We start from the raw sequence: 24,444 nt of genomic DNA, 5'->3' as shown, positions 1-24,444 counted from the left end.
AAAGACTTTGTCTGCATTTTCGTACTGTCAGCAGTGTGGATTAACACCTCTGTATCTGGTGAGTAATTACATGCAATTTATTGGTAACTTAATGCAGAATTATTTTTCATTACATATAATTAGTCTTTTTTACAGTATATTTGTGTGTATGACAATTTAATATGTATGAAATTTACAAAATTTAGCAGAGTTTAATTCTTTTTAAAATCTGTTACTACAAAGATTGCAACTATTTAATTACTCTGTAACAGTTTGGCGAATTTGCAAAACATAGTAATAGCAATCTACAAGACTTCATCTTTCTGTCATCTCACTACAGTAAACTATTGTCTATTGAAATGGGTTACTGCACTTAACACATGATCATTGTCTTTTACACTTTTTGTAGACTATTCTGTATCAGTCAGCCTTATTGTGAGTTTCTTAGACATAGTCAATATAGACATTCTTACAGCTTTTTAAAAAGCTTCCAGAAATAATGTGCCCTTCATACTTTTTTACACAGTTTTTTTTTACTATATATATTTATACGATAATTGTTTTACAAACAAATCATACATGACATTGGATTCACAGAACAGTATGGGTGTTCTAAAGCGAGAGCTCGGCAGGTTAATTTTTAAATACTCTGTCTTTGGTTTACAGGGATAACTAAACAATTGTTATTCCAGAGAAAGCACAGTTATCCATTTTTGACTAGTCCCCTTAAAAAATAATGTCCTCTTCCCTGTCCCAGATGTCTACTTACCTGAAACCAATGGCCCCGGTCATTCTTATGAATCTTTGGCCAAAACCTTTTTGCAACTGTCTGTGGCTGTGCAGTCAATCCCTATCAACTTCTATAGAGCCTTTTCCCAATGCAGGGGAAGTTCAAGAGATGCCTCCATAGTAGTTTATGGGAATTGACTGCAGAGGTATATCAAGAACAATTTGGTCAAACGATCTGAAGATTACTGCAGCTAACTGCCATCTGTCAGAAACAGGTACATACACTTGCTGTATGGAGGCATGGTGAGGGCATAACACTGATCCTGGAGTCTCCATATTGGACAGTCCATACTCAGTCTAGGATCAGCCCTCTTGACACACCACAGCATTGGATGCTAAGACCAGGGGTCTCTAAACTTTCTAAACAAAGGCCCAGTTTACTGTCCTTCAAACTTTAGGGGCTGGACTGGACAGTGGGAGAAGAAAATATCCTTGCTTCAGTGGCAGTAAACAATGCCCCATCTTTGGTATAGGGGGAGTAATAGTGCTCCATTGTTGGTGTCATTGGAAGGAATAGTGCCCTATCATTGGAATCAGTGGAAAGAATAGTCCCATTGTTGGTGTCAGGGAGAGAAATGGTGCCCCATTGTTGGTATCAGTGATTGGAATAGTGCCCCATCATTGGTATCAATGGGAGGAAAAGTCCCATTGTTTGTGTCACTGAGAGGACTAGTGCCCCCTTGTTTGTTTCAGTGGCAGGAACTATGTCCCATTGTTGCTCATAGTGAGAGAAATAATGCCCCAAGTGTGGAGAAAAGCAAGAAAGCTTCTATCCCACAGTTTTGAGACCACTGGCTTAGACGCAGCACATAACAACCAATGACTCATCCTTGGTCATCCCTACTCTGTTTGTTTACATTCAGCTGGTGGATTGGGAATCTCCAGGCTGAGAGCTGAAGGTGGCCAGGGATGAGACCCTGGTTGCTGAATCCTGTTGTGAAACTGCCACATTCATGACAGCTTCCCAGCACTACATGCCCTACTCTGAGCACTGGCATCTCTCTGTAAACCAATTCAGAGTTGCTCTTAATTAAAGTCAATTATACGTATTCTTGTTATCAGCTACTAATGGGCTTACTTGTATTGAAAACCTTATTGCAAAGTTTTTATACATTTTATCTTCTCTCTGAATATTAATAAAATTAATTAAACATAAGGGGTCATACATAGTTACACAGTTAATCTGGTTGAAAAAAAACGCAAGTCCATCCATTTTAACCAACATAGAAAAAAACCCCCAAATATCCACAAATAGAAAACCTCCATATACACTATTCCATACCTAGAATTGATCCAGAGGAAGGCAAAAAAAAACCCCTGATAAAACATGATCCAATTTTCTCCAGCAGGGGAATAAAATTCCTTCCTTATTCCCCAAGAGGCAATTGAATGTTCCCTGGACCAACTTTACCTATATAGTGGGGAAAATAATTATTTGATATCCTGAAGATTTTGTAAGTTTTCCTATATCTATAATTTTTATCATAGATGTATTTTAAATTATGTAGAATATAACCAAAAATTCTGAAAAAAACACACAATACAAATTATAAACAGAGTTGCAGTTCAATGAGTAAAATAAGTATTTGATCCCCTACCAACCAACAATGATTCTGACTCCCACAGACTGGCTATGTGCTCACGTGGTACACAGGTTAGTCCTGTCAATTTAGGAAGGTGCTCCTAACAATATCTTGTTATTTGTATAAAAGACACCTGTCCACAGAATCTCTTTCTTGGACACCACCATGAGCAAGACCAAAGAGCTGATTATTTGCAAAAAATGGAAGAAATACAAAATAACCATCAATCGCCGTGGGTCTGGAGCTCCATGCAGTAAGGATGATCATGAGAAAAGTGAGGGATCAGCCCAGAACTACATGGGTGAATGATCTCAAGGCAGTTGGGACCACAGTCACCAAACAAACTATTGGTAACACAATACACCGCCATGGATTGAAATCCTGCATCACCCACAAGGTCCTCCTCCCCAAGAAGGCACATGTACAGGCCCATCTGAAGTTTGTCAGTGAACATCTAAATGATTCAGAGAAGGATTGGGAGAACGTGCTGTGGTCAGATGAGATCACAATATAGTTCTTTGGCATTAATTCGACTCGCCATGTTTGGAGGAAGAAAATTGCTGACTATGACCCTAAGAACACAATCCCTACAGTCAAGCACGGAGGTGAAAACATTTTGTTTTGGGGCTGTTTTTCTTCTAAAGGTACAAGCTGACTTTGTTGCATTGAGGGGCCAATGGAGGAGGCTATGTATTGTAAAATCTTGGATGAGAACCTTCCTTCCTCAGCCATAACACTGAAGATGGGTCATGGATGGGTCTTCTAGCATTACAGTGACCCAAAACATACTGCCAAGGCAACAAAGAAGTGCTCAAGAAGAAGCACATTAAGGTCTCCAAACCTTAATCCCTTTAGAAAATTTATGGAGGGAGCTGAAACTTCAAGTTACCATGTGACAGCTCCAGACGTAAAGAAACCTTAAGGATTTAGAGATGATCTGTAAAGAAGAGTAGACCAAAATCGATCCTGAGACTTGTGCAAACCTGGTAACCAACTACAAGAAATGTGCTTGCCAACAAGGGTTTCTCCACCAAGTACCAAGTCATGTTTTGCTTGGGAGAGCAAATACTTATTTTACTCATTAAACTGCAACTCAATTTATAACATTTGTGTCATGTGTTTTTTCTGGATTTTGGTTGATATTCCGTCTCTATTATTTAAAATACACCTATGATAAAAATGATAGACCCTTCCTTTCTTTGTAAGTGGGCAAACTCACAAAATCTGCAGGGGATCAAATAATTATCTTCCCCACTGTAAATATTAGCATCCAGTTATATTATGAGCATTTGGAAAAGAATCCAGACCTTTTTTAAAACAATCTATTGAGCTCACCAGAACCAACTCTTGAGGGAGTCTATTCCACATTTTCACAGCTCTTACTCTGAAGAAGCCTTTCCATATTTGGAGATTAAATCTCTTTTCCTCCAGACGTAAAGAGTGCCTGCTTGTGCTCTGTGATGACCTTAAAGTGTTTTTAAATCCAGGACCCTGCATTCACTATATCTGATCTCCCACAGTACACAGAACATGGAAGTTCAATTATTTTAGTAAATATAAACTGCTAAATACTTTTTCTCATCAGTGGTTAGAGCAGTCTTGTGACTTCTATCAGTGGCCAGCAGAGCACATGTTAAAGCTTTTAGGGGGAGTTTTCATTCTGCTCTAGGAGGATGCAGAACCCCTAACCTCTGTCTGGACAGTGCTGATTGGCCCTGTGCTGATCAGAGGCACTCTCTCAGAAAGGAAAAACCTCTCTAGCAATACACACTGAGCTTGTGCAGAATGATTCCACATGATATGTCTTATCAGGAGATAAGAGGCGGCACTGGAAGAAGGGGAGAATCAGAGAAGTCAGGATCAAACAACCTTTTTACAGAATGCAGAGGATTAACCCCTTAGGTTCCACAGTGAATATAACAATCATGTTTTACTACATATACAGACTGATTTTACTGCTGTGGGTTTATTAACACTGAATACACCTGGTGGTGAGTTCACTATATGGACCACTCATGTATACATGTTGATCATATCCCCCTTAATCTCCTCTACTTAAGAGAAAATAAATTCAGCTCCTCTAAACTTTCCTCATAGCTGATCTCCTCCATGGCTCTTATCAATTTTGTTGCCCTTCTCTGCACTTTTTCCAGTCCCCTGATATCCTATTTTGTGAATTGGTGCCCAAAACTCAACAGCATATTCCAGATGAGGTCTTACTAATGATTTGTACAGGGGTAAAACTATATCTCTCTCTCTGGAGTCTATACCTCTTTTAATACAAGAAAGGATTAAAAGAAAGGATACAAGAAAGAAACCTCCTTGTTTGACAACTTCTATCTTTCATGAATCCATGCTGTCTGTTGCTTAAATGTGTCTGGGTTTTCTTTGTTTTTTTTTTAGCAAAAACTCATCTATGTGGTCTTTTATTAAACTCTCCAGTATTTCCCAACTATAGAATTTAAACTAACAGGTCTGCAGTTACTTGGTAAAGACTTTGACTCCTTTTGAAATATAAGTATCACATTGGCCTTACGCCAATCCAGTGGTACTATGCCAGTCATTGAAGAGACCCTAAAAATTCCTTTAGGACCCATGGGTGTATGCCATACTGCCAGAAAAGATTTGTGTAACTGCTTTACTGAATTCCACACTTGTATTTATATATAATATTTTATGTTTACCTACCCTATTTTTTTTCTGAATTCGTTTTTTAGTTCTTATCATTATGTATTATTTTTGGTTATAGGATCTGAAAATGAATTTAGCCTTTATTCTGCTGTTAGTAGTATCTTCACATCCATCATTTGGACAAGTCTGCTCACCAAATTATAATCGGCTTCCAGGTATGGGTAACAAGGTGCCTATATGTAGAAAATCTTTATTCCTCTATCCAGTGTTGTCCTGAAATCTTCCAGTTAATGAAATGTTGCCATTTTTAAGTAAAATTCTTTTCTATTCAATCTTCACCATGCACTCTGCATTATGGCAGGTTGAGTGTGATGTAAATTCTCTTCAATTTGTTTGCAAAAAAAGGTAGAAAATATTTCTAAATGAGTGTGTATCTACAGAACAGATTTTGACTATTTTTCATTATATCAAAATTGTCCAAAAAAGTAGATACAATGCCCAGAGAAGCTGTGAAATGTGAAACTATCAGAATGGATATATCCTATTAAAAATGGAAAATTACCAAGTTTTAATATCATGTCTCCAAAACTGTTGCTGTATTGTATTTTTCTTTTTGTCTACCTAGATAACAATGACATTGCTGTGATATGTGGACCAAGAGATATTCAACTGTCTATAAACGTATGCCCAGTTTACTATGCTAATTTTAAACCATCTGAGCTTGCTCTTAATGGAAAACACAACAATACGGCATGTCTGGGTACCTGGGATAACTCAACCAATACTCCGTTGATGAATTTCACTCTACTTCTTGATGACTCCAGTAGTAATGTATGTGGAAACATGATGGAAGTAAGTACCAATGGTATAAATAGAAGCATCAATAGCAATTAAAGAACCATCACGATAGATATACAGTAACAGATGGCAGGATCTATGGCAGATGCACCTGTATATCCACTTATGCACCAGTACGGGAGCATAGCTGGCATAAAGCCAACATGACGCCAACATGAACTGTTTGTTTAAAGAGGATGCATTGTTGCCTTTAAATGGTGCTTAGTGATTTTTAGGGAAAATATTAATGTTAGAAACAGGGATTTCAATTGTTGATGTGAAGCCAGCCACTTAGGGATCTATTTATAAATGTTTTTACCTACGATTCACATAGCTTTCCCCCAAGATTCACACATTTGCTAATTGGATTTATTTGAAAAAATTGTGAATCCTGGGTGAAAGTTATGTGATCTTTTGGTGAAAACATTTATAAATAGACCCGTTAGTGTCACCTATACTATATATTGAGCAGATGGATATGAAATTCTAACTCATCTTTAACATAATTAGCACTAAAAAGACCAAATACGTGTTGAGGTAATAATTTGTAATTGGTCTAAAATATGAAAGTTTGCTATTCATTCCTTCGAATCAGCAAATACTTTTTCTTTATATTGAATGAATAATCTGCTCATATACAGACAGCAAAATATGCATTGAATTTTATTTTGTTGTGGTGAATGCCTGCAGATTGAATCATCTTGTGGATCATTGTATCTCTCAAAGACTTCAGTGGCATGATCTCTGCACAGCTACCTCCCTGTCCCAGATGTTGCAAAGGCCACTATATTTGTATCAAGTAAAGCACACATGTTCAATTTAAATTTTTTTTACTAGAAATTACTGTACAACCCCCTCCCCAACAAAAAGTAGATATGTTCTAAAAGCAGAGAACCTGTAGAATAAAATGGTGGTAGCTGCAATTTTTTGTTTCATGATATTTGCACAGCTATTTATCACACACATTATTTCATTTTATTTTGGTAAAATTTTTGGGGCCCTGAGGAAATCACATGACATTGTGACGCAACGCGGTGACGTATTTCCGGCGTGGCGGCCATCTTGGTACACCTGTTTTACTGAGTTGTACACCCATACATACATGCCCTCATCCGAAAGCATGAGGTCTTGAATTGGCTGCCACGTGAGTGAGAAACTTTTATATTATTTTATGCTATCTGTCCCTACTGTTGAAAATAAAATATACTGCACTATGGGAGGATCTATCTTATGTCCTATTTGAGATATTGATGCTGCAAATTACCTGGAGAGGAGCCATTGGTGGAATATTAAGTCTTGAGAGATTTGGGTGCGACAAGGAGCAACATTTGGAGTGATAGCTATCTTGGAGGATCTGTGAGGGGGATCCACAAAAGCGCTTTGATCCGCAAGGGTCGAAGTGATGAGGTGAGAGGCTAATCCAGATGGTGGTCGGATTGTCAGAATTCACATTCACCCAAAGATCCACATGATTTCTTGTTTATTTATGGTCACCAACAGTAGTCATTGGAAGCACATGTTTTTCGTTTTGTCACTATCAATATTTATTGGACTTTGAGAGCACTGTTTTATGTATCGTTATATTGGGGTGTTCCCACTACACGAGAGGCACGTGTGATTTTTTTATTCACGGTATTATATATATATATATGTATATATGTAAATGTGTTTTTTACATGCTCTGAGTTATATGAATTTATTTTTGTAGATTGAATGAATCATGGGCACAAATTAATAATAATTGATATCACTTTCACATTTTATTTCTTTTTATTTTGTATTTAATTTGATGCAATTTTGAGATCACACATCACCTATTAATTTATTATTTATTTATGTGTGTATGTACCTTAAGGAGTAGCGCTACATTCTTTATTGTATTTATTTAACACAATCACTGGTATATGATTTAATGTTAGCAGCTTCTCCAGGTGTGTTTTTGTATTCAGTTGAAACACTTGGGAGCGCAGGAGGTTCACACCATTACTGATAGTGATGAATTGCAACTAATCTGAAATAAAATATAATGAAACGAATTACCCGAATTCAAATTCAAAAATGAATTTGAAATAAATTTGAAAATGAATTTGAATTAGAAATGGAAACATATTGCAATAAATACAGTAAGGTGTGAAAGTGAAATAAATGATGATTCCTACTTAGGCTGCTTTATAGAATAGAATATAAAGAAATAGAATTTAATAGAATAAAAAATAAAAGAATTAGCATAGAAAGGAATAGATTAGAATAGAATAAAATAGAACAAATATAGCCATCTTTCGAAAATTGAATTGAAAATAACGAATATATGAAACAAATGTGAATATACAAAACAAATTTCTTAAAGCAAATCATTCTAACATATTGAATATAATGAATCAAAATCCAAAATGAAACTAAATAAATATTTCCGTTGTGCACATCTCTACTACAATCTCCCTCACAACACATCAATTACTGGTGGGACAGGTGGGACTGACTTTTCCCAATTTTATACTATCTCACAGCCCAATGAATTCCAATACATGATTGGCCTAAGTGCTACCAGGCTAACAGCTATACAGCGGTGAAGGCAGCAGTTATGTGCTCCCTGAATCTCTAAATAACTCTGAGTATAGTAAACCACAGGTTTATACCAGGCACCACCATCATAAACCCCTGTCTGAGAACCCTCTGATATCTTAACTCATTTACTCTATATATTCTATGAACTGGGCTGCTTCTCTTAATAATCCCATTATTCCCTACTCCCAGAGTTCCTAAAGGTGCATAGTGCTGGATTCTGGGCCTCAAAGGGCCTAAAGCTTCTGCACCAGTTATTCTATGAAGGTAAGATGAAGGATTTTGTTATGATAAAAGGATTTTGTTATAATATGGGAAGAGTTTGGGATCCCTTAGCACCACTTTCTCTTTTATCTTTAGCTGAGACATGTGGTTCATGCTCAGTTTCAGAGAAACTCCTACTATCATCTGATGAGAGCAAACTGATTTCTCATTATTACTCAGAACTTCTTAGTAATAAAGTAGTCTCCCCCTTCCTGAGCAAGGTCTAAGTGGCATGAGATGAACTCAATTATCGAGACAGATTGGGAAGGTGTGGAGAAAACCTATATGACCTCTGTTATATCTTCCAATGAATATGGGGTCCCTGGACTAATTCCTTCTTACTGTTTGATTCACCTGGGTGCCTTGTAGACCACAGTTTATGCTGTATATTCCGACTGAATGTTCTTCAACTATGTATACTATATGAAGGTTTCAGTGTGTAATAACTATGCAATACAGTTAGGTCCATATATATTTGGACATATTTGGACACATGCACAATTTTAATTTTTTTTGGTTCTGTATGCCACCGGAATAAATTAAAACAAAACAATCCAAATCAATTTGAAGTGCAGACTTTCAGCTTTAATTCAAGGGGTTAAACATAAACATCAAGTACACATTTTAGGAACTGCAACCATTTTTATACACAGTCCCTTCATTTTCAGGGGCTTAAATGTAATTGGACAAATGAATATAATCAGAAATAAAATGTTCATTTTTAATATTTTGTTGAGAATCCTTTACTGGCAATGACTGTCTGAAGTCTGGAACCCATGGACATTACCAACAATGGCTGATGAAAACTAAGGTTTCCTCCTTTCTGATGCTTTGCCAGGCTCTAACTGCAGCTGTCTTCAGTTGTTCTTTGTGGGTCTTTCTGCCTTTAGATTCGCCTTCAGCAAGTGAAATGCATGCTCAATTGGGTTGAGATCAGGTGATTGACTCGGCAATTGCATAATATTCCACTTCTTTTCCTTCAAAAGCTCCTGAGTTGCTTTTGCAGTGTGGTTTGGATCATTGTCTATCTGTACTGTGAAGCGCCGTTCAATCAACTTTGCTGCATTTGGCTGAATCTGGGCTGACAGTATATTTCTAAACACATCAATAAACACAAATGACCCAAATTTCTGATTATATTCATTTGTCCAATTACATTTGAGCCCCTGAAAATGGAGGGACTGTGTATAAAAATGGTTGCAGTTCCTAAAATTTGTAATTTGATATTTATGTTTAACCCCTTGAATTAAAGCTGAAAGTCTGCACTTCAAATTGATTTGGATTGGTTTGTTTTAATATATTCTGGTGGCATACAGAACCAAAAAAAAATAAAATTGTGCCTGTGTCCAAATATATATGTCTTCACCATGTTTTACAGATGACGTTGTGTGCTTTGGATCATGAGCTGTTCCCAGCCTTCTCCAGACTTTTTTCTTCCCGTCATTCTGGTACAGATTCATTTTAGTTTCATCCGTCCAAAGAAGGCTTTTCCAGAACTGGTCTGGCTTTTTTAGATGTTTTTTGGCAAAGTCAAATCTGGCTTTTCTATTCTTCAGGCTTGTGAATGGTTTGCACCTTGTGGTGAACCCTCTGTATTTGCTCTTGTGAAGTCTTCTCTTGATTGCAGACTTTGACAATGATACACCCACCTCCTAGAGAGTGTCTTTCACTTGTCTGGATGTTGTGAATGGGTTTTCCTTTACCATAGAGAGGATCCTGCGATCATCCATCACTGTTGTCTTCTGTTGACGTCCATGCCTTTTTATGTTGCTGAGCTCACCAGTGGGTTCTTCTTTCCTCAGAATGTACCAAACTGTTGCTTTAGCCACTCCTAATGTTGCTGCTATCTCTTTGATGGATTTGTTTAGTTTTTGAAGCCTTAAAATGGCCTGTTTCACTTTCATGGACAGCTCCTTTGAGCGCATGATGTAGGGTCACAGCAATAGATTCCAAATGCAAATACCACACTTAGAATCAACTCCAGACCTTATACCTGCTTAATTGACGAATAAATACTGAAGGTGTAGCCCACCCGTGGCCATGAAACAGCTTTTTATTCAATTGTCCAATTACTTTTGGTCATTTGAAAAAGGGGGAATGGCTACTCTTAAGAGCTGTAATTCCTAAATCCTTCCCCCAATTTGGATGTACAGTACATGCCCTCATATTAAACCTGAGAGTGTGCACTTTCAGCCCATATCCATTATATAACTATAGCTTGAATATGTTTTGGTAAATACCTGAAAAAAACTAAAATTGTGCCTGTGTCCAAATATATATGGACCTAAATGTATATATTACGCAGGACATAGACTAGTAATCTGGCTGTATTCTAATGGTCACGGTGTTTGTTTCATGTTACAATGAAAATAATAAAGAGCATCTAAAAGAAAAAGCCTTAGGCCTCATACACACAAAAGTTTCTTTTCTTTTTTACTCTTTTAGAAGCCTTCCTCCTGGTAGCAGTGTTTTTGCAGGAAAGGTTAAAAGTGTCTAATGCTTGTACAAGCATTTAGGCGTGTTTACAGGCATCAAGCATTTGGTCGTTAATTCATTTCATTGGTCAAAATAATAATTTATTCTTGCCACTAAAATTAATTAAAGTTCAAGTGCTAAATGTGCCTAGTGTTAAAATGCATTTAGATGCGTTCACATGCGTTTATAAGCGTCAAGCATTTTTTTTGCCAAAACATTCCTGCTCCTGGATGCACTGGCAGTGCGTTTTTTTCCTGCCTCTAAACTCTTCTGCCACTATACGCTGCTAAAAGTCTATGTGTGCATGGACACATAGGCTAAGATGGAGGGGCATTTGGAAACAGGAAAAGAATAATGCCTGATGCCCCTCGGAGCAGCTGTGTGCATGAGGCCTCTTACATCCAAAGGTAGAAGTATTTTAAAATTAAAACAAAGTAATCATTTTTTGCAATCTTTTTTCATATTTACACAGATTGTGAGTGAAACTGGCAGTGGAACATTCAGCCAATATTCAAATATCCAAACAGTAGTCATCTCTGGATTTGTGGATTCCTTGCCATTATCAGAATTGGGAATTATCTCCTACAGCACAAACTTACACTATAATTTTTCTTGTCACTATCCTATGCAGTACTTCTTGAACAATACTGAACTTTTAACGTAAGTATATTTAAAACATTTAACATCTGAATTTGCTTAAAGGTAGTTTTGCTAAGAAGTCTTATGCAGTTAGTTATTACAAATGTGGCAAAGGCATGTGGACAACACTATAATTTATTACGTTCAGGTGCTTCCATTGAAGGGGACTGTTATTGCTACATCATATGATACAAAGACATTTCAGACAATTCGGTGGCTCTAGGGCTATAGTTATCTTTTTAACCTGGGGAGGGGGAATCAGCCTTGAGTACTCAAAGGAGTATAAATTGTGGGTTTGAAAAAATGTGCTAACAGTTACAGGGGCTTAAAACAAGCCTGCTCACCGTGGACACAGTAACATATTCCATAGTACCTGTACATAGTACAAAATATGCTTTAAAGTGATTGTAAAGGCTACAATTTTGTGTTAGAATAAACAGATGTTATACTTACCTACTCTGTGCAAAGGTATTGTGAGTGATCCCTTACCTTCTCTTCTGGAGTCCCCCCACCAGTGCTGTCTGCTCCTCCTTCCTGTGGGTTCCCGCTGCTGCCTGTGTCTCCTGTGAGAGGGGAGAGCAGTGCTACATCCAGGAAAGCACTGGATCATGAGAGGAGGCAGGTTGGATTTTAGAGATCGGGGGGGGGGGGGGTGTAGAGCAAGTAATGAGGACTTTCTTACCTCAGTGTAGAGGAACTTCATTAACATTGTCTTTGACAAATGAATACCGAGCAACCTTTATACAATATAGCAAAAAGAGTGCAGTGATCAGAAGTATACAATACAAATCCCAGCCTGGCATACAGAGTGCAGTGATCAGGAGTATGTCATGCCCAGCCCAGCCCAGCATGCAGAGTGCAGTAGTTAAGAGTATGTCATACCCATCCCAGCATACAGAGTGCAGTGGTCAGGAATATGTCATACCCAGCCCGGCATACAGAGTACAGTGGGAATATGTCATGCTCAACCCAGCATACAGAGTACAGTGGTCAGGAATATGTCATGCTCAGCCCAGCATACAGAATGCCGTGGTCAGGAGCATTTTAGATACATCACAGTGTACAAAGTGCTGTTGTAAGTTGAAGCAGCCTATTAGAATAACTCCAGTTATATAATGCACTAGGTAGAGAACAATATCAATCTACATATGATCACATACAAAATATTGTCCCATCAAGCAAATACAGGCTGTAATGTCACCAAGGGCAAAACACATACACAGCACATAGAAAGAAACAAAAGTTGTACAGCCAGCCAAGAGACTATGCAGGCTTTTGGGAGAGAAGGGGTTAAAGTACCTATCCACGGCTTGTTCTATAACAATGAACATGCTAAGATTTGGAGAGGTACTCGATTGAGGGAACCTTCTTCAACTCATTCACAAAGATCTAATGGTTAGGCTTTCTTTGGGTCCTTTCATGCAGGCATCATCCATTCAGTCACGTTTTTGCTAAGAAAATATGGAGTATGTTTACATCAGTTTGTACATTCATCTTCCATTTAGCCAGGTGTCAATGAATGCTTGGCCATATAGGAGTCTATTTATAAAAAAGAGTCACTATGCAAATGCCTCAAGCATTCACACAGCCATCATCAATATTCCCTGTAATATGCCTAATATGTTTATTTCCTATGATTGCCAGCTCCATCCAGTGGCCATAATGCAGTATTTTCCTGAAATACCTCAATAAGGAAAATGTGGCAAAAGAAGCTCAGGTATCTTTTTGAGCTTTGCATGTTTTTACCACATATTCACAGTATCTGCTGTAACAGTTCTGACCTTTAAAAAATGTCACTGCCACACAGACAGGAAGGTAACAGAGTTACAAATATGGTGCTCTCTCCAAAGAGGCAGGAATTCTTTCGGTTTTGTTTGTCAATTTGAATCAGCTTGATTTTTAAATAGCATTTTAATAAAAAGAAAAGTAGTGCAAGAAAAATATTTACAGTTTATATATAACAAAATACAGACAATAGCAACAATTGATGGAAAATTGAGAGCTGTCTAGCTGCAGATGCAGCCATCTTTTCTGGTTCCTGAGGTGGGCATTCACAAAAATAGATTGATGTGTGTTGAAGTGTTTTAGGCTAGTACAGTAGCCACTATGTCAGTTTTTCTATTGCATCGGTGTTTCCAGATGCCTATGTTTTGCAGCCCGACAGCCAACAAATTATTGCATAACACGAAATCACAATTTGATAGAGCCTAAATATTTAATAACCCATCATCCTAAGTCCTCATCACATTATGACAGGAAGAGGGGAAAATCTTGCAGGAGAAAGAGAATGTAATAAAACTCCCAGAGGTGTTAACCCATCCTCTTAACAAAAAAACCTGTTTGGAGTTGGAAGTTAATATTTTAGTATTTTGTCTTCAGAGGCACATTTGATGTATTCTTCCTTTCTTGTTTCTAGATCATTTGGAGAAGTAGTTGTTAACAGCAACAATGGTAGCTTTATCAGTACCTTGCGAATGCAGATTTTCACTGTAAGTTTGAATGGAAACCCTTGTATTTAGATGTGATTGCTGCATTACTGTTAGTTTTTCAGAAGTACAGAAAATACCTGTAAAGCTTGCCAGATATACTGTCTTCCTGTGAGCTGAAAAGAAAGCACAAACATCTTTATCTTTCTTGTGTAAATTACTAGTCCCATCAATCCACCTTGCAATGGAAATGTCAAAAAGGCTCCCTCTATAGATACAGGGAAGAAATGAGTGTAGACATGAAGGGACAGGAAATGTGTTATTTGCAGGATTACCAGGTGAAAATAAAGAGAAAAGATCCTGAAAAGGGTTTGAACTTCTGTTAGGTATTTATTTCTGTCTGTGTCCCTGCTGTAAAAGTACTTGTTCTGATGGCAACTGTCTATGAATGGATTATCTCATTTCTGACAGATTTTCTCACTTCCTTTTGCATCTAAATGATTCATAGGAAAGGGAAACATCCTCAAAGGGACAAAAAAAAACATGGATTTTACCCTTTCCCTATTTCTTGCAAAATTAAAAAAGTAACAAAGTATGGTTTTATATATACTTTAAAACCCCCACAAAACCTATTCAGGCTTTCCATATATTCCAGTAAAGTAAATGTTGTGTCCAATCCACGCATATTGGCGGTAGAACAAATAATAATTTGTCTATCTCTACTGAAGAGATTGAATTACAATCAGAATATATAGTAACATTTTGTTTTTGCTGATTTTTATTGTTCATCTGATTAATTGTCAGTTATTATAGTTATAAAGTGTTGCAATCTTTTTTTATCTGTTTAAATAGGATAAAAACTTTTCTACACCAGTTGCATCAAACTCAACAGTTTATGGTCTGAAACAAACAATATATGTTCAAGTAAGCATTAATAATACAGCAACAAGGTATGTAAGCTTTATGCAATAAATAATAATAAAAGTAATAATTTGTTAAAAAAAAAAGAAGTATAATCTTGTTCCATCAGTTGATCCTCTTTTAATAAGTCATAAATACAATGCAAGAATGTAGTCACCTCTAGCAACATATTATCCATCATTGTCCTAACATTTCTAAACTGATGAAACAGTTGATAGGTTGCTGTTGGCACGTCATCACCATTTCTTTCTACACTTCTTAATTTAATAAGTTGATATTTTTTTATTCTGTTTTTAGCATTAACTTCTACCTTGGAGTAAATACAGTTCAGTGACTCAGACCATTCACTGATCAATACAAGTCTCTGATGAACTGGGCGAATTTCGATCAGTGTATGGCCAGCTTTATTCTGTCTGGATAGAAAATGTTTTCTACTGATCTATTTTTCAAATTCTATATTTATTATGAATTTCCTAGAAATTGTATTTAGAGTTAATCGTGTTTACAAGTTTAAATGTGATTATTAACAGCTCCCTTGAGATTTAAAACAATATAGATATAAAGGATTTGCAGATACACAGTATTATAGAATTGTTTTTCTCATTTATCCACAGCTACAATGTATTCCTGGATCGATGCTTTGCTACTCCTTCTCCTTTTGTTTCACCTGCACAAAATGACAGTTACAATTTCTTCACTAGGTAACTGCCTGTGTTATATCTTATGTAATAAAGAAAGAGGCAACACCTCTAGGCATCTAGTTTTACTGAATGATAACAGCAGTTTAAATAACAAATAAAACAAATAAAACATGGACAATAACAGGGACATACTGTATATCTATATGGCTATTTTATTGTTTTTAACAAAGCAAATAGGAATTGTACTTTTTTAATATGTTGATGTAGTAGATGTACTACCACTTGAATAGTAGTTGTATAAGTTTAATGTAAAATGTATGGTTTTCTTAAACTATCCATGGATAAAAAAAATACCTCCTCTCATTTTCTTTTCATACATATGCTTCTGATTTGTGCATTGTCCTGCAAATCAATGTTTAGCCAAAGAAACCAGTCATACTCAACATACTCTGCCATTACTCTTGAGATGCATCTGCTATTGGTGTCAAAGATACTGTAAATGTTTTATTTGCTAATCAATGAAGGGCTAGCATTGTTATTAGGGTAAGGCTTATAGTTAGGGTTAGTGTTTGAGCTACCATAAGGGTTGTCTTTATTTATCAACAAGGAACTGATCACCATGGCAGCTTTGAGATGATGATCATATATTTTTTGATAGAACATAAAATACTCAAGTTGATTTACTAAAACTGGAGAAGGCAAAATGTGGTGCATCTCTGCATAGAAACCAATCAGCGTCCAAGTTTTTTTTCGTCCAAGCTTAAAGGATAAGTTCACCTTTCGTAACATGTTACATCCATATTCAGTGTGTAACATGTAACATGTTACAAACAGACCGGCCCCTGCTCCTCTCCAATTCACATTGTGAAAGCTATTAGGGAAACTTCTCCTTTTCTCCTCCCTGCTACCTGTCACAATTAAAAAAAAAAGTGGTCCTGTGGCCGTGTTATTCCTTCACGGTGTTCTGTAAATGAATGAACTACAAGTCCCGACAGCTTTTGCAGCTGTCAGCTTGTAGTTCTCAGTGAACTACCAGGGCACTGTGGTAGTTCATTGATTCTTCTGGTCAGTATATCTTCTTGCCCGTACATCCTATACGGGCAAGCTGGCATACTGACAGATCTGCAAGAAACCTGTATGGCACTAGCGATCTGCTGATCTCTGGTGGAATGTTTTACAAGCATTACAGAAACAAAAAATAATAAATGCGCATTTTTTTAGCTGCAAAAAATGTTAATTTATTATTTTTTGCAAAAAGGTGAACTTATCCTTTAATTGAACAAGCTGAAGTTAGAAGCTGATTGACTACCAAGGGCAGCTGGACCAGTTTTAGTAATTCGCCCCAACATGTGCTATTTTGCTTGCAAACATTTTAGACTAATTTAAACAAAATTTCAGAAATTTTACAGAAAAATCAGTTTTTCTATCACTCCACGTAACCCTAATAACTACAATATTTGTGCATAAATTGACTTTTTTTTTTTACATCAGCCAGAAACAGAATATTATCTTCATCTTTTTCTACATATGGCATATCAGACATTTGTGAATGAACCTACAACATTATTGTCAATAACACAATTGATCAATCTCTTAATGGACTTACAATTTCTATTCATAATGGTGTTACATTTAAGTGCTGCACTTAAGTTCATTCCAGTCATGCAATGTTCACAATTTCCCTTGTCACTGCCGACATCTTTACTTCTACTTTTGGGTTTGGTGTAGACATGTACATTTTGTTACAAATTGATTTTTTAGGATGAAAATGTGATTTTTGAAGATTGGAATGTATGCAAATCACAGAATGGACATAGTAACGAATGTCAACAAATCAGGAAAAAGCTATAATAAAATGAACAAATGCGTTTGTTGCATTCAGATGATGTCACATAATGTGTTAGTACTTTGGATCGATGGGGAAATGAATTAAATTTTTTTCCAATAATTCATATTTGAATAACAATTGGAGCCGAATGTCGTTCCATTTGTTAATTTCAGATGCACATGATGTGACGAACGCAAGATCGCTGCCACCAATATGTGACAATCCCACGATCGCTGTCACCAATATGTGATGAGCGCGGCATCAGACCCCAGCCCTTCTCACCAAACTCGTGACCGAAGGACTAGCCAATATAAAACCGCGATGTCATGTGCGTAACAATGCCACACCCAGCTGCACCCTGTACAATGATTTTCCAGCTAATTGGACCACAATCTATGTACCGGCAGCCTGAGCGATTGTTACTGGGTCAGGTTAATTACGCAATTAACCCTTCACACTGCCACCACCTCCTTTTTGTACAGAGAAAGAGGAAACTCGGCGATATCAGCAATAACACTATGATGGTTGAGATAATTGTCTGTATCACACGGTCACTGCAGGCCTGTTATACAGAGGGTTAAACAAACACAGTAACGCTCTTTTTAGAGGCAGGAATTCGAAAATTGCAATACAGAGCTATAGAAACAGTTCAACACTTTCAGAAGGAATGATTTATTACTAAAAGGTCAAAAAGGGTGCAATAAAAACATTTACAGAAAAAAGATGTAACCAGTATATATATAAATATACAGAGAACAACAGCACAGCAAAGAGATAACAGAGAGAGGTTAAAGGGTTAAAGTACTTGCCAAAGTCCTGGGTTAGCAGATCAAGTTTCAGAGCGAATGGGCATGGGTCTCCCCAGGTAGTTTTGAAGTTAAAATGGGAGACTTCTTCAACTAACTTCTCTTAGGCCTGACAACCCATTTTGTAGCTCCCTAGCAGGGGGTGTCTCTGAAGTCAAGGATCAATGCCCTGTTTAGGGAGGGGTTGTCTGGGCGGATACCTCAACTAGAGCCAAAATCTCTCCTAACTCATATTTTGGCTCATAACTTTCCATATGCATAAGTGACACTCCCCCCGCGGGTAGATTATTATGCAGACTCGTCTGAGGATTGAGTAGATATTAAATATGAAATTATACACTGAATGGTTCACAAGATCTACTTTTCTGCTTTCCTATGTATTCGAGACAAGGAGAGTGACCCATCAAATTGTTCGTCTCCTCTTAGCCAATCTGACGATATGTCTGGTTTTTATGTAAGTCTCTCATATTCCAAGATATGAGACATAGGGGAAAAATGGATTTTGAAAAGTGTTTATCTGATTCGTGCTTCCTTGGAATGCCTTGAACTCCTGGGAAAGCTGTGTTATCTCTTTACGAGGTGCTAAATTTTACAGGTTCTTTGGACAGTGAGGCCTCAGCTCCCTTGGGGCTTTATAGCACGTAGCCCCCTGCTGGGCTCGGGGCTGTGACACTTTTAACACACACACACTCTGCCATATGTCACTGTCCTCTCAGAGAGGGAGGGGGGAAAGAATGAGGGGAGAAAATGGAGATATTTAACAAAATGGAGGCTGTGTCCTGCCTCTGGTGCGCACATTTGCGACACATGACACCAGTTGATATTGTTCACTCAGCTCATGCTATTCCTCTTGGTGGGTTGGGCTAGCAGGGACTCGCCCAGACAGGGTGTTGTCACACAGACAGAATATCATCAGTCAGAATCCTTGCTGTTATGCTGTGTGAAAGTATATTTGTAATTTAAATTCAATTTGTAATTGTCACAGCCAGTCAGTTCAGTTCCACAGTTTATAGCACATTTTAGGTTTGAAAAATTCGGGGTCATTGAATTTTGCACTATTTATTCCATTGTGTCTGAAAATATTGAATCCTTCCGAATAGTTTTGATATATGAATAGTAAATCCACCCAAAAAATGAATAGCAAAACCAAAAACTAATATACAGCAATATTTAAAAAAAAAAGGCGAAATTATTAGCATCGACCCGGACCAACGAATATACAAAAGAAATGTCGAAAGATACAAAACAAGTTCCAAAAACAAATCGGTTCAACATAACGAATGTGATGAAACAAAATTCTTCAATGAATGAATGCATGCAAAATTAAACTAAATTTCCTGTGTGTACATGTCTAGTTTGGTGACTTTGTCTTTCTTGACTGGTTGATCCAGGATGATTTAGAGGATAAGTTTACCTTTTGAAAAAAAATAATAAATGCATATTTTTTTTGCAGGTAAAAACATACATTTTATTCTAAGAAGCCTGCAGAGCAATGCAGTGCAAGGTTAGGTTCCTGCAGACTCTCAGGATAGTTTTTTGCTTGGAAACCTCAAGGCAGTTACTTGAGAACAGGAAGATCAATGAAATATGAAAACGCTCACCAGCGCCCTTGTAGTTCTTTGAGAACTGCAAGTTGTCAGCTACAATGGCTGATGATACTTATAGACTATTCATTCACAGGAAACTGTGAATAAAAATGACGTAGCATTGTGGGCCCCGCATGGGCATGCTATTTCCAAATTGTGACAGCATGTGATAAGATAAGATCCCTCTTCCGCTGTGTCGGGAAGGGGGGGGGGTGCATGCTGAACATGTTACACCCTAAATATTGGTGTAACATGTAAATGTTCAAAAAGATGAACTTAGCCTTTAACTCTTGTGCATACACATGGGAGCTAATTCATCCTGGTCCAAGACATAAAGAGATTATATGCTTGCCTTTACATGTACAGCACAATGTCAAATCTAAGGAAGGCATTTCTTGCAGTAGAGACCTACAGAGTAGAGTAAATATTCCTGCTAGCATTTTTTACACTAAAGTTTAACTGTAATGATCTATAAAGGTAATTTTTCAATTTTTTATAGTCTTGCTTAGGTAACAGTATAAACATACTGTAATTACTCATGTAATACTTACTGTATGTTCATTTTTGTGGTTGGTTTACTTTTGGTTTATTTTGCTGACAATATCAACAGCAATTTTTTCTTTGCCTTAGTTGCTCTCCAGCACAACAGACTTCTATTATTGCCAGTGGAGTGGACAAGTTTGCCCGGTTCAGCTTCCAGTCTTTCCGTTTTGTGCAGCACAGTGGACAACCGACATCAACAATATACTTGCACTGCTTTACCAGACTTTGTCAACCAGATCAGTGTACTGTAAGTTATCTCTTAATAAAACAGATTATTTGAGGATATAACTGAAATATGTTTTAATTTGTTATTTTTTTAAAGAGATGTCCAGTTTCAAGAAGGAAGAGAGAGGCTAATACTGATAGTACCACAGATTCAGTTGTCGTTTCATTTGGACCTTTAATTGTTTCTGGTAAGGATTTGTTTGTAAAAAGTGAAATGTTTATGTGTATCAATTTTTCTCCAATGTTAGTAAGAATAAAAAGTGCAGGAAATTATATTGTTCAACAATATTCAGTATAATGGAAAGCATACCCCTTGGTCTGGTATTTCTTTAAGGCAAAAGTAAAAAACCTTCCATTTGATGTTGAAATACTGTCTTTGTTTCAAAGTGGACTCACAGTCCAAAACTAGAAGCACTTCAAGTTTAATTGTAGTCAAACATTCTACTTTATGTTTGGAAAGAGTGGGAAAGAATTACAATTTCTGTTAGGGCTGTTGTCAGGAATGGACTCAGCACTGGTGGTGGGACTCACCTGCCGTGTGGGCTGCAGTACCAGAGCTGACCAGCGGGTGCTCTCAGCAGCCAGAAGCTCACTCCTGCAATCAGCCAAACCTGGGGCTGATTGCAGAAGGTGTATTTAAGGCATGACCAGGCCTGTGATCTGGGCCTTGGTGTATGTTTTCCCATGAGCCCCTGTACCTGGTATCCTGTGTTCCTGCTTCGTTGCTGACCCTGCTTGATCCTGACCTCTGCTGACCGTCTCCTGTTGAACCCCTGGCTTGCCTGACCATCCTTCTGCCTGATCCCCTGTACCGCGCTGCCCGTGAGTTACTGAACCCAGCTTGTGACCCTGACCATTCTCTGCCTGCTCCTTTGGTACCTTGCTGCCCGCACGTTGCTGACCTGGCCTGTCTGACCACGCTAACTACTCTGCCATCCATCCATCCTGCACGGATCCAGCCGTCCCTGCTCACACCTTCTGCATCTTCACATCAGGCTTTCTACCTGCACATACCTCTGGCGGATCCCTCTACCACTAGCAGGTGTACTCAGGGGCCGCGACCTGGTTCCTGTCTGCTCCAAGTCCATCCCCACCATCAGGGGCCCTGGTGAATAAGCAGACTGGGACTTAGACTCCGCGCCCTGGGGAATCCTGCCCTGAGGACCGCTAGAGGTACCACCAGGCAGTCGTTACAGAACCCTACGGCCGGCCTGACCATTCCACCTCTCCAGCCCTGACTACGCCTGTGTTCCTGCACCTACTAAGATTAGTGGAAGGTTGGTTTGTTCACTGTGTGTTTATATATATATATATCTGGGTGGCTAATAATAAACTGTATTATTATACTATACCTGAAACCTGCGTTTCCCTGTGTCAGTCCACACCTTTCTGGTCATTCCTAGATTCCTGACAGCTGTAAAGGGATAGACTTTCAACCTATTTCCTGCCTCTGTGATGCCCATATAAGAATTGGGATGTGTGGATGTCCCTGAGACAGGAAGGCATAGAATGTAATAACAATATTGTAAGATCTAACCTTTTGCCCACTCTGCAAAAATGGAGGATTTTTTTTATCCTTGTCTACATCCCAGTTGGGGATATGTTCTATCACTTCCTGCCAAGACAGGAAGAGAGGGAAAATCTGTCAAATAAGGGTACAAATTGCAATTAAAATTCAAAGGAGGCTAACTTTTTCTTGCTTTATTAAAAAGAATAGAACATCTTGAGTTCTCAGTGTATCAGTGTACTATAATGATATTGTTTTTGGACAATGGTACGTTGTGTTTGTATTCTTTTTTGATACATGTGATGTAACTGTTTATTATTATGCAGTCTAATTGTTGCAGGGAAGTGATTTTATTTTTAGACTATAGCTCTAGTTTACCACTGGCATAGACTTAAGAAAAAAATGTATGTTTTCCACTTTACAAAACATTACTGTAAAATCCTCTGAAGTCTACAAAGCATCTCATGAAGGAGGAAAGTAAAAAGTGTGTAAAATAACCATACTGTAAATGGTCCATAAAGACGTTTGTGGTTAGAAAAAGAAAAGCATTACCTTCTCCCAAGAGTTACCTACAATTTATAATATCAAATGCTATAACACACAACTCATAACTCTTTTTAATTTAAAACACTTCCTATAACTGCTAACAAGACACATTACACATTCTGTAATCTACGGTACAAAACAAAAAACACCATCCACGTAATTCATCAATGCCCAACAGAATGTTGTCATGGACCTAGTAGCAGTTGCAAACGCCACTTTTAACGCTGTATGCCACAAGACATAATGGCCACGTTGATGGATGGTGTGCTTTTGGTCATCAAAACAAGTCATTGTGACGGATCTCTGAGCTGATACTGTTTTCAAACTACCTTTCTGCACAAGTTTCTTTATTGTTGAATTTTGAATATTTTGCAGACAAGGCAAGCCAAGTCTCCAGTGTTTCCAGTGGAGGTAAGAATTTCCATTTGGTAAAGCAGATGTAAAGTAAATAAAGAGTGATCAGACAAAATGTGCAAATTGCTTATGCAAAACACTGCAGCATTCCCCAGTAAATTTTTATGTGTAGGGAAACTCTATTGATTTAAAAACAGTGAAATTCAGTTTTGCTGAACTGACAATAAAGTATCACTTTAAATTACCAATACAATAAAAGTAGATATATCAATAAATTAGACATTAGTGGCTGCACACATAAACTTGTTTTTAATGTATATATACAGATGCAATGCTGCATGACGTTTCTTTTGTTGTAAAACAACACAATATCTATTTCCCTTTGCATATATTAACAAGTGTTTTCTTTCCATTGTACACAGGAACATATCATTGGTCTGAATCTCAGCCAAGTCTTCTTATGGCACTCATCATCACAATGGTTATGGGGCTGAATGTCGCCACTAGCTCCCTAAGAAGTTTTTAATCTGCTTATGAAGCGTGTTAACTGTAATCAGTGCAATAATTAAACCGAATTATAATGATTAGCAGCTATGAGGATATTTTGTATAGAATGATAATAAACACTAAATATATTACTGATTAAAGTAGTTGTGAATATAAAATGTTAAAGACACTTTCTAATACAGTTATAACTGTATAACTATGTAGACACCATAAGTGCTTTTGCTTAGTTTCAGAAATTATCATTCTTATCTTTTTTACAAGGTAAAAAGTTCTGGGAGGCAGAGATACAGGACACTGCGTAGCCTCACAGTGTGCCGGTATTCCATAGCCTGTTCAGCCTAAGGCAGGATGAAGGCTTTGCTTTAGCAGGGGATGTGTTCAAGAGGCAGGCTGCTATTGGGAGGGTGTCTGTGGCAGACACAGGCTATGATTGGACAGGGGGGCAATGGTGACTGAACAAATCACTCAATACAGGCATGATATCTGTCTGCAGAGTGTCCTGTACCTCTGAATGGCTAGTCAAAAGATAAAAACTGACCTCACTAATACGGATCAGCTTCTGCACTTTGGGTGGTCAGTTTAGAACAAGGAAGAAGGTTGACTGGTAGGATCAACCTGGTACTACAGATAGAAGAAATACATGAAAATGATAGAGAATATGATTTATAAAATACAAGTTTGTGAAATATTTAGGGTAACATACACTTCAATATTTTGCACCTTTGCTTACAGCTAATGTACACTCTTCTTTATCTAGAAAAATCTAACATTTGTAAATAAAACTATCTAGCTGGA

General features: G+C 37.6%; 1 protein-coding gene across 1 annotated transcript; it reads left to right on the top strand.

Annotated features, from left to right (window-relative positions):
• Nucleotides 1-24,444, top strand: LOC149468424 (zona pellucida-like domain-containing protein 1). The gene is made up of 11 exons (XM_089670172.1): nt 1-58; nt 5,101-5,197; nt 5,608-5,834; nt 11,593-11,780; nt 14,176-14,248; nt 15,038-15,135; nt 15,721-15,807; nt 20,598-20,757; nt 20,833-20,923; nt 23,164-23,199; nt 23,565-24,444. The coding sequence occupies exons 2-11, from the start codon at nt 5,110-5,112 to the stop codon at nt 23,666-23,668; spliced, it is 1,152 nt and encodes a 383-aa protein (XP_089526298.1). The 5' UTR covers nt 1-58; nt 5,101-5,109; the 3' UTR covers nt 23,669-24,444.

Source organism: Staurois parvus, unplaced genomic scaffold (genome assembly GCF_062004578.1).
Source record: "Staurois parvus isolate SC_StPar_1 unplaced genomic scaffold, SC_StPar_1.0 ptg000087l, whole genome shotgun sequence".
Classification (NCBI taxonomy): Eukaryota; Metazoa; Chordata; class Amphibia; order Anura; family Ranidae; genus Staurois; species Staurois parvus.
Note: the sequence above shows the minus strand (reverse complement) of the source record. Positions and strands in the feature narration are given on the sequence as shown.